At 36.2% G+C, this 16,175-nt stretch overlaps 1 protein-coding gene across 2 annotated transcripts in view; it reads left to right on the plus strand.

Annotated features, from left to right (window-relative positions):
* LOC126161813 (enhancer of mRNA-decapping protein 4) overlaps nt 1-16,175 on the plus strand; it is a 143,331-nt gene that overhangs the window by 117,383 nt on the left and 9,773 nt on the right. Inside the window, exons 12-19 of one of the 2 annotated variants that reach the window (XM_049917913.1) lie at nt 587-735; nt 3,873-4,043; nt 4,911-5,079; nt 7,779-8,070; nt 12,561-12,676; nt 12,756-12,921; nt 13,034-13,205; nt 15,652-15,868. In XM_049917913.1, coding sequence (XP_049773870.1) covers nt 587-735; nt 3,873-4,043; nt 4,911-5,079; nt 7,779-8,070; nt 12,561-12,676; nt 12,756-12,921; nt 13,034-13,205; nt 15,652-15,868 — 1,452 coding nt within the window. The remainder of the gene's footprint in view (nt 1-586; nt 736-3,872; nt 4,044-4,910; nt 5,080-7,778; nt 8,071-12,560; nt 12,677-12,755; nt 12,922-13,033; nt 13,206-15,651; nt 15,869-16,175) is intronic. The other variant, XM_049917914.1, reaches the window with a different exon arrangement.

Raw genomic sequence — 16,175 nt, forward strand, 5'->3', positions numbered from 1 at the left:
AAAAGTAATCTCCATTAGAGTTAAAATATTTGTCGCTTTGGAGGACAATGTGGCCTTTCCACTTGTCAGCCTATACTTCAGAGTGACTTTCAATACCTTTCTTCATATGTACCTATTTCAATTTTTTTTTTTTTTTTTTTTTTTACTTTAGTGCCTGTGGGTCTCCTAATGATTGAACCCAAAGACTTCCAGGATTTGATACTTCGTGTGGCAAATGTGCTGGTGTGAAAACTGACTCTTCGTAATTTGTTGTCTTCTGTTTACCTTTGAAGAGTTAAGCCAGTTGTGGAACTAATTTACACTTAATGCTGTTAAATCTTCCAGAATGGCACAAGCTATTTATTTCACTCCTTATTCATATTGATCTATCATCTATTTGATTGACATTTATTATACATATGACCAAAACTAGTATAAATCATAACTTTCTTTACATATGACATTCAAAGGTGTTGCCTTGCTTTCACAGGTGAGGGCTCACAAAGCATTCATAGCTTGCTGTTATTCTTGAGTGTTATGTTTAAATTTTGTCATCTTATTTGCTGAAAGAATGGCTACACCAATTCATGAATGTTAATTGTTACAGAGAGAAGGATTTGCAAGTGGAGGCAGTAGTCCTAGTAGAGAGGTGCAAGAGATATTATCGTTGAAGAGTCCTGAATGTTTGAACCACAGTTTCTATGAAGAAAAAGCTGAATCAGATGACTGCCTGAATATACTTAATCCAGTTGTAAAGTGAGTGCTGCTTTATTGAGAATATAGTTTTTGTTGTGTTTTTAATTAATTTAACCAGTGCCTCAGACAAAGGCTGTAAAGTTAAGAACATGTGAAAGTGAATACACCAAAAGAAGTCCAAATATTGGTAATGTAGCGAGAGGTTTACAAAATCAAGGAAATGGGCCTTGTAAATTGAAAATTGTTGTTTATGATAGAGGACAAGCATTAGCAATAGGTCATTTTAGAATTTGAGCCTGTCAGATTTATTACACAGCAGTACCCCATGTGTGGTGTCAGCTTGCTTTACTTAAGAAGCATGTATAACTTGACTTGATTCCCTTCTATTTGCCAGCCTAGAAATGACACTTTCATAGAAGTTCAGCTGAACTCTTGCTTCTCAGATGACAAGTGCCTTGTTAATTTTTTCACATCAAATGGTCGAAATACAAAGGTGATAGACATTTGGCATGAGACTAGCGGAATGTAGCAGCTGCAAATGCATCTCTGGGCAATGCGGCTAATGTTTTGCAGTATTGGTATGACAACTTACATTCTCAGTAGGCACTGGAACTGCTCGTAACACATTAAACAGGCAGTAGTCCACAGTCATCCTGTTAAATGTAAAAACTCAATAAAATTGTGAACTGAAAATTGAATTACGTCACAAGTCGATTATCTCAGACTTATCAGATCTTGGGTTTCATTTAGGAGCCTCTTCAGTATACATATCACTATAATGTTTATCATGTAACACACAACTTTGAACACTAAATGTGGTCAGACTTCCAGACATTCCCATCTTATACAAGTATGGTAACTCGAAATGTTTTCTGTATTTGCTTGCGGCAGTTGGTACCATCTGCAGGTGTCTGACTGCTTTGTTCATATAAATGCACATCAGTAGCCGTGTGATCTCCACAGCAGGTGTTCAGTATTCTTTCTCTCGAAGAGATAAAAATCTATGATATGAATATAATAGAGGGAAACATTCCACGTGGGAAAAATATATTTAAAAAGAAAGATGATGAGACTTACCAAACAAAAGCGCTGGCAGGTCGATAGACAAACACACAAACACAAACATACACACAAAATCTAGCTTTCGCAACCAATGGTTGCCTCGTCAGGAAAGAGGGAAGGAGAGGGAAAGACAAAAGGATTTGGGTTTTAAGGGAGAGGGTAAGGAGTCATTCCAATCCCGGGAGCGGAAAGACTTACCTTAGGGGGAAAAAAGGACAGGTATACACTCGCACACACACACATATCCATCCTCATATATCCTCATATATGAGGATGGATATGTGTGTGTGTGCGAGTGTATACCTGTCCTTTTTTCCCCCTAAGGTAAGTCTTTCCGCTCCCGGGATTGGAATGACTCCTTACCCTCTCCCTTAAAACCCAAATCCTTTTGTCTTTCCCTCTCCTTCCCTCTTTCCTGACGAGGCAACCATTGGTTGCGAAAGCTAGATTTTGTGTGTATGTTTGTGTTTGTGTGTTTGTCTATCGACCTGCCAGCGCTTTTGTTTGGTAAGTCTCATCATCTTTCTTTTTAAATATAGAGATAAAAATCTGTTATACAGATAAAAAGTCGTTATCAGGATTAGTGTGGACTGCGACCAACTGAGGATGTCCCCACTTACTTAACATTGTGAGGGATTTTATGGACCATTAGTTCACAGATTGCTGGATTGGGATAGGTAGTCCACCGATTGCTTGGCACCTTAGAAGGTTTATCAAGAATCAAGTGTACCAGACCCAAGTTCGTGACTACCAGATCTGGCCTATCGCATTCATGCACCTGTCACAGATGTTACACCTGCTGCAAAACACTTGGAGAGAAGTGGATTACAAATTAGGTGTCTGTCTGTGCCATTAATGGTGCACTTGTGAAAAGCATTTTGAGTTACTGTACTTATAGAAACATACTGTCAATACATATCTTAATTACTTCCCAAGCTATTACATTGACATAATAAAGAAATTGTGTTCATTTTTTGACTCACTTTTGCACAAATAGGATCGTGGAGTAGTTTGTGCCTTGCCTTGTGTTTTATAACCCATTAAGCATATCTGTTAATGGAGAAGTACATAGGAAACATTTGCTATGCATGTGTCACTTGACAGCTCTGCTTTGCTTCTGAAAAGGGTGCAGCCTGGAGGGATAATAATAAGGTCTAGGAAAGGCTTTTTGTAGACTCATTGCAATATATTATTCATTTCCATATAACATTGATTTTTTGAATTACCAATATTGTGGCAATTTTTCAAACATTAAAATGGTGATTATGTGAATGTTGTGACACTCTTTACAGCTGTGTAAGGAAACAGCATTTTGGGATTATGGGATAGCTACTTAAATTTATTTCATAAAAATACATTGTAAATCTGTGCCACGTTATATATTTCATTTCAGTGATAAACTAAATGTTACCAGTAGCAACTGTTTTGACTTCTAGACATTTTTGTGTAATATGCTATTATTTGTGAAAATCACAACGTTATGGAAAGTGTGGTCAAGTTTGGAAGATAATAGAATAGCAATAAGTGATAAAAATGGTGTGAGGGTGTTTCAGTGTGATTTGACTGCGTGTTGAGGACAGTGTAAATGGCGGATGTTTGTAGAACCTAAAGTACTGCCTTCTCTCTGGATATATCAGTTGGACAGTATTCAGCCTCATGTTGTAAGTAATGTGCAAGTTACATTTAAAGAATGACACTTGCCACTGCTGTCCTTGTTAGTACATTGGCCCATGCCTATCAGACATGGTGGGATTGTGGTTGGTCAGCATCTTGTTTCTCACGGTCCTTCAGCCACCACTTTTAAAGCTTTGTAGTCTAGCATGCATGCTCCATGAAGGTAGATTCTCCAGGGAAAATTGTCAGATCCTCTTTGACTCCATGTCACTGTGGTTAGAAGCTCCAATCACAGAATGTGTGGGCTTGAAATGCTACAGAATTCTCTTTTACACACCTTACAGAGTTGTAATCCTAATCATTTGCGTATTCTTATTCACCTATTTGCAGTATTAAGTTCATTCAAATTTATCCTTCCTCATGTTGCAGTTTGCACAGACATTTGTGTTTTGATATAATATATTTGACAGATTTGTTGATTTGTTTGTTTAGATAACTTTTACAAGTTTTTATTCCCACAGTATTGATACAAAATCATTACCTGCACCAAAAGATAAACTCCAATTTGATGTGCTGCAGAAAGACAGTTTGAAAGTTAACATTACTGAAGGTGATGGGTGGCCTGAGATCCCCATGATGCTAGCTGCAGAAATGAGAAAGTCAGTGGCTTCTGAAGAAAGTAACAGTAAGAGGTATTGTTTGCTATATGCTATCTGACAAGAAGACTAGTGATGATTTTTTTCAGTAAATGTAAAGTCAATACTTTTTGACTCCATTAACTTCAGAATGTGTGTCTGGAATCTCATAATCTTTATTTATGATAGCAGGCAATGAGAGATAGATTTTTAAAGAGGCCTATTTTTAGTGTTGCATAAATTGATGACTTATCCAACTGATAATTTCAAAGGGGAATGTTTTGGGGTATCAACAAACAAAAAAAATAATGTAATTTGTTAACTAAACAAATTTTAATCTGTTGAGCAGAAATGTGAAAACAGGTACTAAATCTTCCCCTTATAGATGGTTTCTGTATGGGAAAGAGTAAAATAAAGAGCAATTAGTGTATGTTGAAAATAAGGCCGATATCCACGATTTATCGTTAATGAATGATCCCAATTAAAGTAGAAGTCAAGTAATAAATTAGTATAGTATGTCTGCAACACATTTGAATGTTGATCACAAATGGATTTTATGTGAACAAAAACAATGTACTTTTCGTTTGGTTCATGAGATTAGTCCGAGAAATTCTGGGGCAGTTCTTGCTTGCTCTCATGTGCAAGGGATTTGCAGGTGAAGGGTGTGGCCTAAGTGTGTAGGCCCATTGATGAGTGAAATGGGAATCAGTATTAAATATAAAGTTATTTACAAACCTCTTAAAATTAAAGTGATATCAGATATTTAGCGTGTGTTAAAAATATTGAAGTTTCAAAATTTCTTTGTTAGAGGAATGTACATTGACTGTTGTGCATGTGCTCTTTTGTGCAATATTAGTTACAAAAAACTGAATAAAGTGTGTTCTTTGCTATAGGCTTCTAATTCTTATTTTTCATATTTTACAGGAACTCTGCTGGTATGCAACCTGAGAAGTTGATGGGAAATTTGGAAATAGACATAAAAAATCAGCAGTTGCTGAAAGCCAATCAGAGGCTAGAAGCATCAGTAACTACTTTGTCAGAACAAATAAATACACTTACAAGTGTGCTGCATGAGCAGCAGATGCAGATAAAGGTGAATTTATCCCCCCACTCCCACTCTCTCTCTCTCTCTCTCTCTCTCTCTCTCTCTCTCTCTGTGTGTGTGTGTGTGTGTGTGTGTGTGTGTGTGTGTGTGCACGCCTGCCTGCCTGCCAGCCAGATCATTTATTAACATTGTATCACAAAGTTTGCATTGTTTATTTCTGTTATGTTAATATTACCAACCCATCAGATTTCTCCTTTAGTGCAATTTTGGAGCTGGAGGGCTGTTGTTGGTCAATAACATGAATAAGAGATAATATACATTGACATTAAAATAACTTTGATATTGTAATGTAACACAGGAGGTATTTATGTAAAATATTGTAATTTCCAATTTTAATCTCTTTACCTTAATTTCTGTGGAACTAATACTACCGTATTTACTCGAATCTAAGCCGCACTTTTTTTCAGTTTTTGTAATCCAAAAAAATGCCTGCTGCTTAGATTCGAATGCAAAGCAAGCGGAGCTTCTGAAAGATGTTGGTAGGTGCCGCCACAACTAACTTCTGCCGTTGAATATATGTAGCGCTACACAGGCATGCTTTGCAGGCACAAATATAAATACTGGTGCCAAAACCTCTGCGTCAGTAAATAAATTTTTAAGAAAAGGTGGAAGACGAGCTTTTTTCTCCACCCCGAGTTTAGACCACTACATTTTCATACATTATCCAACGAAGTAAATGCAAATTCCATATTGTTCATCTTCGAATGTAGCAGCATTTCAATGTATTACGAAAATCCAACTGGCAAGACTGTTTGGGATGTTTGTCAATATGGCCAACTCTACATTCTGAATTTTTTCCTACCTGTGAGAAGAGATGGTTGCTAATAGGAACTGTTATGAATTGTGAATCACGTGCAGTATTCTCTTCACCATAAGAATAATACGAATATAAACATTTTGTCATGTATTGCTTCGTGTTTGCTGCTATCTCATTTAAGTCCTGTCTGCCTAATAAACTACGAAACTAGAGTGAGACAACAGCAAACGCGGAAGAGTATACATATCATGTCATGTTTATATTCATATTATTCTGATGCCTAATGGTGATACCGTCAGAAATGAAGCACGGCAATTGACTAGATTTTTAAATCTAAGATAACTCTAATTTCTGTGCAGAATGTAATGTACTAAAGAGGCGTCTGCAAAGATTTCCAAACGGAGAAAAATTTTTGCTAAACTCTCATTCAGAATATCGTCTATCATATGCAGTCTATTATTTGGTTCTTGTTGATCATTATCAAAGGAAGCAGCAATGTAAGTAACAACAAATACCAGTCTCTTGCCATTGTTTTGCTAATGAGACAATTCCCCCCCCCCTTTTTTTTTTTTTTTTTTTTTTAAAGCGGCAGTAGCGCGCACAAAAGCAAGGCATGCCGCGAGCAGCGACAGGCCGTAAACACTAATTATCAGAATGCGGCAAACAATGCACGGCACAGTACAATAATGCATTTTCAGCTTAGAGTGACGTAAACACCTATAACAAAGAGAACGGCACTTATCAGATCAAAGAAAAACAAGCAATCGATCCAAACAAGACGAAGCACGTGAAAAAGGGATGGAACCCGTATAAATATGGACGGAGCGCCTGACGCATAGCAATGGCTACGTGGTAAAGCTTAACTACTAAGCTTACGACTCGAACCAAACTACTATAGCTGTATCGTCATTCATTCAACCTAAATTGTGTCTCATATTACAATGGACCAACTTTGTTTCGATTTGGAGGTGCGGCCTAAAACTTTTCTCTCCCCTTGAATTTCGAGTCTTAAATTTCAGGTGCAGCTTAGATTCGTGGAAACCCCCCCCCCCCCCCCCCCCCCCCCCCAGATTTTGAGTCTCATTTTTCAGGTGCCGCTTAGATTTGAGTAGATATGGTAATGCTTAAATTGATATTTTTAGTTTCCATCTTAAATAATATGATCATATTGAAGTGGATATATTACAGGTTAGTTGGGTAATTGTAATATTATTTCATTACGCCTATAAAATATATGTGAATATTCTGGTGTTGGCAGAATTTAACCCTCGCTGTACTGGGGGCAGTACATTACGCTCGCCTTTCAAAAATATTGTAATCTAGTCGGATACTTCATGTATATTAAGTTTCTGAAAAAAAAATTCATTTTTAATGAATTCTTGTACCAGATTCTATATATTAAATTTTTCAGTTAGACTTAAATTTTTGGGTTAAGCTTAAGTAGCAGATTCACTTTCCCCAATGAATATGCCAATCAATATTTCCAGGTCCAGGGTTTTATTTACGCATCAGTATCAGTTTAAAAAGCATGTTGAGAGTAGAAGTCAACAACAATAAAAGAAATTTGCATTTTTGTAATTTTTCTGTGTTGGTTGTAAAGTCGGTGGTATATGTCATGGAAAATGCGTTGATATTGCTAAGAGTGTGCTAAAAGATGTTTTCAGGTTCTGAACCCTACTTACGCATCTGTACCTCTTGAAAATATATATTGTTATGTATATTTTTTTCCATGTGGGCATAAAGTACCCCCACCTCCCAACCTGGTAATGCACATTATGGAAACTGCCTTGGTTTTGGTAGGCTTAATCTTTCTTTTAAAATAAATTAATTTGTTTAAGTGTTTAGTACTCTAACAAACATATGAAATGAATGTGTAAGTCTTGCATCGCCTTGGCCGTAAGTATTTCTAGCTTAGTTCTGTTTTTTCCAGGAGCTGAAAAGTGAAATTCAAATTGTTCGGCAAGAAGCAATGCCTGAAAGGTTTGCGTCCCAATTGGAGCCATATATGACAGCAGTAATTTCTTCACAAATTGAAAAAACCTTAAAAAATCATGATGACAAAATTGCACCATTGTTGGAGGAAATGTTAACTACTAGAGATGAACATGATAGGAAGAGACAAGATGCACTCATGTCTGCAATATCACAGACTGTCGGAAATCTAGTTTCTGCAAAGTTAGAAGATATTGTGTGCATTGAAATAAAAGAAAATATTTTGCCAGGTAAACAGTCAATTTCAGTGTAAAAACTGATTAAGTAAGTGTTCTTTTTTGTCATGTTGAAAAGTCTATGGTTTAAAAAATACTGTGGTACATGTTTTACCCTTGCTCATTCTGAGAACCAAATTTAAGCTCTTCAGCGAGTAAAAAAAATCGGTAGAGATGGGTGGAGAACTAGCAGTCATTTGTCTCCAGATATGCTGAGTATATTGCGGCACTCCTTATGTTATCACATTTCGAAAAATAGTGAAAATCCTCTTTTACATTAATAAGGGTACTTTAAAAATTGTGTAAATTTCGGGAAAATGTTAATGGTAACGTACTGTTTATAAAACATGAATAAGCTACTTTATTAATTGCTTATGTAAGTTGGACATTTCAGTGAAAACATTGGTAGTTCCTGTTTAATAAAAAATTCAAAATTGTGATTTGTTCCAGTTTTGTGTGTGTGTGTGTGTGTGTGTGTGTGTGTGTGTGTGTGTGTGTGTGTGTGTGTGAGAGAGAGAGAGAGAGAGAGAGAGAGAGAGAGAGAGAGAGAGAGAGTGGGGGGGGGGGGTCTGTTTTTTGTTTAATCTGATTGGAGTGCAGAAATACATTAGAAAATTCTGATACCTACATCTGCAGCAGAAACACAGGGCGATGCCGAAGTCACATACCTACTTACAGAATGTATGTTGATTGTATATACGTCATTGTGCTTAGCAGGAAACAGGAAATGACGTGTAATGTTAACAGATGAATCATAATCATAGTAGCATGGTGTTGACAACACAACTAATGGTTTTCACAGAATGTTAATGAAAGAAGAAATGATTTTTGCTGTGAAGACCATTTACCAAAGGGGTGTAAGTGCTGCACTGAAAGAACATTTAGAATCAAATCCTCCAACATGTAAAAGGCTGTATTATAATCCACAAATTTTAAACTGAAATTTCTGATTTGGACACATCTCACATTTGGCAACCTATAACAGCACAAACTGACAATAATGAACTCCATTGTTTTGCTATTATGATTAACCTAAAGAAGTCTAAAACCCAATTAGTGACAGAGTTCCCAGATATATTCAGTCCAAAGGATATTACATCCGCAGAACTTCAAAGTGCACATTTTACACTTGATACATGGGTTGCTGGAAGATGATGAGACGCACAGTTACAATTTTGTGAAATTATGCTCAGTCAGCATTGAGTTGACCAGAATTTCTTTCTTAACATTTTGTGCTTCGATGAGGCCACATGTAACCCAACATAAGTGTTCACTTTGGTACATGGAAAACGACAATTGGCTTTGGAGCAACCACTAAATGGACCTAGTGTAAATGTGTGTGGGCTGCAATATTGATATTTAATGTAATTGGGTTGTACTTTAACTGAAACCTCACTGAGGCCAATAGCTCTACTTCAAGAGGTTACATCAGGAATCATTATGCATATTGACAACTATAACAAACTCTGCTTCCATTGCTTGTAGGATGTAACTTGATAACGTTTTCAAAGGAAGGGTGCTTGGACATCAGTGTTGTAACTGAATTCCCACCGCAATCCCCCGATGTTATCCTAATGGGTATTGTTAAAGATGAAATCTGTGGAAGAAAACAACACTCCTGACTGATCACATTGAGGATGTCTTCCACAATCCAGAGAAAAATGTTCAGCAGTGTATGCATTTGTGCCAGTGTGTTCCAAGTAGATTTCAGTGATGTATTAATTGAGAAAGAAGACAGTTTTAATATGAAAAGATGTGATGTATATTTTAATTTGTTGGTAATCTTATGAAATGATACGTTGCTACTCACCATATAGAGGAGATGTTGAGTTGCAAACAGGCTCAACAAAAAGAGTGCTAAACATATGAGCTTTTGGTCAAAAGGCCATCTTCTAAAGAAGACACATGGATACACAGCTATAAATGCCTGGGCAATGCTGGGTTTCTCCATAAGCGATTCGGAAACCTTGGTCATTACTGTCAAACGAGCCACTTTCGTGTCTTCAGTATCACACTCCTTGCATATTCATATTTTTGTCATTAGCTCATTTATGTGCTGCAAAACAGAATCCTCCATATCAGTTACTGATTTTAGTGCTGCCATTTTAGTATTATGTTCCAAGCTTTGTTCTGTCTTACTTTCAGTCAAATCTCACACCTCTACAGAAATGTAACAACACTCCTTCAAATTCATCTGCTGCAGAATGACAAATGACTATTATGTTATCTTCTTCAAAATATAATAATCCACATATAAATTGTTTTCTGTAATGTTGTTATAATGTTTCAATAACACTTTGATCAATTGGTTGGAGCAAGGCTGTCACATTAGGAGGCAAAAATTTTACTGTAATCATTCAATTTTCTCTCTCTAACAGTTCAGCCAATGGATGGGTTGACACATTATCCAGTGAAAGTCGGAGATTTCCTTGTTTATCAATTTAGTTTCGAAATTTTTTTACTCAGGGGTAAAAGTATTGTCATAGCAGTCAGTTAATATTTTGGTGTTCATCCATGCCCGTTTTTGGTTTTTATAAATTAAAGGAGCTGTTATTTTTGAAGCATCTGGGGCTTCTGGATTTTCTGATGGGGAAGATAAAGCATTTAATGGGTCTCGGTGATGTCTGTACAAATAAATTTACATTGATACTTGTTCTTTACTATTGTTATATCTTGGAGTTGAACACTCACCGAAAAGCTGAAGATTTTGACAGTAATGACTTCTAATTTCATCCGTATTCATTAATGTCATAAACAAAGTCCAAGTCAGTCATTTTCGTCGTATTCTTTTTTAAAACCATATTCAAAAGAATATGCTGCAGCTGCATCAACTGACATTTTTTTTCATTGTATTTCCATGAGGCTGTTTTTGTAAAAACCATCAATACAAAGCTGCTTCCAAAATGTCGATTTTTGGTTTTTTCATTACTTTTTTATTTTTTACTCCTGTCTTCAATTTCAAGTTTGCATGTGTGCTTCATATTTGAATAAGTATTCTTCTGAGTATCGCTTACCATAGAAGTACCTACACCAGACTTATAACTTATGACCAGTTTCTCCTTTTTGTAATGCATTAGTAATGTTTATTTTATCTTTCAGCGATAACACCATTCTCTTGCGCTTTGACATTTTTAAGCACAAAACATTGACAATAGTCTTAACTCAAACAGTAATGAAACTCGTAAGGTGCAGGCAAGTAGTGCCAGCGTGACATGTTCTTGCACACATGGACCACAAAAATACTTGCTTGCAGTTGAGGATTTGGATAATCACATTCTGTATAACTGAGGTCCTGATAATCGAGTCTTCACTGTAACTTATGAATTGTTTTTCTTTTATTTGTATATTTTAGAAATTATTGGACCTAAACATGATAAGTCCAACACATTTTTCTTAAATTTAAAGAATACAATTGCAAGTTTATTTCAATTTTTAATATTGCTGGGGTAAGCCTGAAACACAACAACTTAATATTTTACAATTTGTGAAAAATTTCCCAGGTTATGACTAATTATTTTTTTGCTTCACCTGTTCAATTTTGTTTTCTGGACATATTACAATTTGAAATGATACTTGTCATACACTCGTCTAAATTATTTTTCTGAGCTATTTTTATTGGAAGAAATCACTGTAGTTTCATCACCTGCTTACTTAATTATAAAGACCCGACAGATGGCTCTTGGAGGACTTCGGTAATATCGTGCTGACTACAAAATATAGTACACCTTGAAACATTACCACTAATGAATACCCTAACCACTCTTGTGGTGAAAACCATGGTCATGAAATATTTTCTCCATTGCACTTAACAATAGCATTTAAATTTCTGCAACCCAAATGTTGTGTTTTGTAGTGTTGTACTGAAACATCATACTCCACTTGTCAGTCACTAGAAGACAGAATTGTTTTTCAAAAGTGTTTTAAAGAAATGTGAAAGAATAAAAAGAAATGATTAACGATTAAAAAAGAATGATAATGGTATTAGTAGTACTTCTTCAGCCCCTTGATCCGTGTGTCTTATCACTAAAGAGTGTTTGGAGCAATCTGTCCAGAAACAGCTATCAAAAATTTCTTGGGGGTTGGCAAAATGCAGAACTTTTGGATTAAACAGTTAACTCCATTGCAATCAAACTATTTTTTCACATGCGCATCTATAAAAGATCACGTTGAAATACTGTACGGGTTGTGTCGGAAAGATCATACTGTAACAGAATTGTTTTTGTTACTGAACCAAATGCTGACTGTGTACTGCTACATCAAGAATGGAAATCTGTAAATATATCTGAATTACTAACTGCACATAAGTAGTGATAGCAAAATGTTTAAGGATTGTAGACCTATGGTCTATTTAACTGCAACACACAGATTGATCACAGCAGCTATTGCAAACAAAAATCAAAACAAGAAAGCTGCCTTAGTGACTCAACAATGAAACAGTTACAGCTCTTTTCACATGTTTCTCCACATAGATATATTTTACATGACTTTGTTTTTATCACTTACAGCAATACTTGAAGCAATCGATCCCATAAAAAATCAACTCCATACAGAAATGGCTCAGAAACTGTCAGCTACGGACCATCTTTTAAAAGAAAACATATCTAAACTGGTTCAGAGCAAGGTAAAAAGAAATTCTCTGTGCAACATATTTCTGTTGTTACCATGCTCTGCAATACATTACTATAATTACTTTTTTTCAGTCAGTTATGGAGGTTCTAAGCAGTACTCTTGTGGGAGCATTGCAGCCTGTGGTAAGGAACACTTACAAGGAAATGTTTGGAAGCACTGCATTGCCAGCATTTGAAAAAGCTTGTCAAAATATGTTTCAACAGCTCAATGAGGTTTTCACAAAGGGTTTGAAAGAACGTAAGTATTTATTTCATGTTTGTAATTTACATTTTACTTTTATGGCAGTTGTGTTCCACTACATTTCATACATTTTTACATTTCATGTGACTGTGGCAACAAATGTTTTCAGATGTTCAGAGCTTTGAAAGCCACTTTGATAAACAACGGAGACAGCAGGAGAAAGGCAGAGATGTCTTGTCTCAGATGCAAGCCACTGCGGAGACCTTGCGTACAAATACTGAAAACATTCCAGTTATTATACAGCAAGAAGTGCAATCACAAATTCAAAAGGAGCTTTCCAGGTAATTGTCTTTAGTTGACTGAGAGAAAAAAGTGGCATTTGTCTATCTAAAGTGTTCATACGTATTTCATTGTATTTTCATGAGGTTGTTTTTTCTCATGCCACAGTTTTGTCAGTTTATTTTACTATTGTGCAGGGAATTTTATTGAAATGTGTAAGTAATAAGCCGAAGAGGTTTGTGTACAATTGTAGGCTTCTGAACATATTCACTTGTTATGGCTGTCACAAAGCAAGCCTTTCTTTGTGACTTGCTTAAGGCAGACAAGATTAGTAACATCATATGTACTTACTGAATGACCAGCACTTAACCTCCAGGAGGTGAAATAGTACTGCCGATACACTGAAATAAAAGGAGACACACTCTCTTAGCTTTCAGAAGTATGGCTTCCTCCCTGTATGAAGAGGAGGGGGATAGGTTGGGAAAGGTTCAAAAGGAAGGGCAGGTCACTCAGACTCCAGGATGAGAGCAACACACTTTTTGTCTTTCATATGTTCTACTTGCTACACTAGAGCAGCTTTTCAGTAGCTTACTCTTTATTGATGGCTCAATGACTAAATGTCAGACTACAAAACCAAAGGTTTGAGATTCAGTCCTCAGCCAGTTTTATGGTATGTTTCTTCTGCAACTTGTTGCATCTTTCACCAATGGCAAGAATTTTTCATGTGCAAAATGTCACGTTAACACCATTGTTCACACTCCATGTTAAACTGGTGGGTCCTCTATAACTGGCTAGGTTTGTCACACTGCAAGTACATAGCACCTGTAGTTGGACCACACACTGTGGTCTTCAAACCACCTTTCGAGTTGACGCTTGCTTTACCTTGCATTATATATTTTTAGATGGACTTGAATGTGTGTTTTAAATGAAATCGTGGTTCTCCAGAGTTCTGGCTGCTGGCAGCTGTAATTTTGTCACAAGCAATGAGAACTTAATGCTTCAAGACATCCTTTGTCTCACCAAAAGATGACCTACTTTCTATCTGCATAGTGGTACCCACGAAGTGATTTGTATAGATATTTGCATTATCCTGTTTATCATCAGTTTCATTATTAAGACTAAGGACAATATCCTAGGCCCTGGTGTAAATACACCAGTCTTGCTCCTTCTTATGTTCCACATAAATTTGATTTTCTTGCCTAAATTACAATTTTTGACAAGCAAGTAAATATTTTCCTGGGTTTTCAGTTACTTTATTTATAATTTGATACTAGTTTGTTATATAATCCTACCTTTGTTTGTAGGAACCAATTGAATTTTTGATTGATATGTAATGCCTTCCTCCTCCTACATAGTATTTTTATCTCAAACAATGGAAACCTCAGGTAGGAATATCAACAATGTAGGAAAAGACAGATTGCTACTTACTATAAAGAAGACACATCAAGTTGCAGACAGGCACAATTAAGACATTCACATATAGGCATTCTGGCCAGAGATGCTGGAGTTATCAGTTGTGAATGTGTGCGAGGTGTGCTTGCTTTGTGTGTGTGTGTGTGTGTGTGTGTGCGCGCGCGCGCGTGTGTGAAAACTATATGTGAGTGTCTTTTAATTGTGCAGACCTGTCTGCAACTTGATATGTCTTCTTTACGGTAAGTAGCAATCTCTCTTTTCCTACACTTTTAATATTTTTATCGCTACAGTAATCTATGACTTCTTAAACTGATGTTTGAAGTGCACTCTACGTAGTTTGTGGCTAAACATTTTTATAAACGGATGCAGTTTTCATTACCAGTTGTTTAATTTAGAGTTTATAACAGCTCTAAACAGACTGGCTCTATCTCCAGTAAGGCCCTGTTGTGAGCCTTTGAACTGGAATTATTTATGATGTAATTGTTCACCAGCAGTGTTACATTGTGTTATGACGCACAATGTGGATGGTAGCGCACGTTTTTCTCCTCACACATTTTAAAATGACTGTAACACACACACACACACACACACACACACACACACACACACACACACACACACACAAGGAATAAATATATTTTATCTTAGCTGGCATTTGTACTTTTAACTGTAAAACTTATTCTGTAGTACTTCCTGTGTCAACCTCAAAATTGTATAAATCATAGTCAGACACAACATATAGTGTATTTGTATGGAGTCCTTTGTCTGTGAGATCAACGGAGTCCTTTGTCTGTGAGATCAACAGTTACCCAGTAGTCTTGGAAGGTCCTAATTACTTCAGTTAAACTGGTAAGTCTGCACAGTACATGTAACTCAGTTGCTCACTGCCTAGCAGCTGATCAGTGAGCCAGAACATCATCTCCAATTTAAAACTGATTATTTATGTGTATGAAAATGTTAGCTGTAAAATGAAGTGCCAGTATACACATTTCTGGTTCAATTTAAGCAATATATTTTGGCTCGGATTACACATTTCCCTTAGCAATAATAAACCAATTATGATCAATGCATCTTTGTTAATTAAATCTCTCTCAGTTTCCAGGATAACTTGACAAAGGCTGTTAGTGTAGTTGTGAAAGAAAACATAACAAAAGAATTTCATGCCCAGCAGTCTGTTATTGAGGACAGAGTATTAAATGCTGTTCGTTCAAGAGCTGTTACTCCTGCTCCACACTTACTAGATAGTCAGGTGCAGAAGGCTCAGCTGATGCAATTAATTGCTCAAGGACAAATAAATCCTGCCTTCCAACAGGTATCTATCACAAACATTTTAACAGTTGTATCAAGCTAAATTAGAATGTGATGCCAAAAGAACTTCATGTGTGTCATCTGTTCTGTAAATCTTGAAATGCAGAGGATAGTTTGAAGTTGCCAAAAACTAAACTAAACATAAGAAAAAGTAGTGTTACATTGAATCAGTGACAGGCATAGAAAAGTAAAAAATAATAAGTACTATGGTCCTTCTGACATTAAAAACTTTTATTTTATTGATTTACACAGCAAGTTCCATAGGACCAAATTTAGGAGCAAATCTCCCAAGGTCATGGAATGACAGTATA

The sequence above is a fragment of the Schistocerca cancellata genome, chromosome 2, assembly GCF_023864275.1.
Source record: "Schistocerca cancellata isolate TAMUIC-IGC-003103 chromosome 2, iqSchCanc2.1, whole genome shotgun sequence".
In the NCBI taxonomy this organism is placed as follows: Eukaryota; Metazoa; Arthropoda; class Insecta; order Orthoptera; family Acrididae; genus Schistocerca; species Schistocerca cancellata.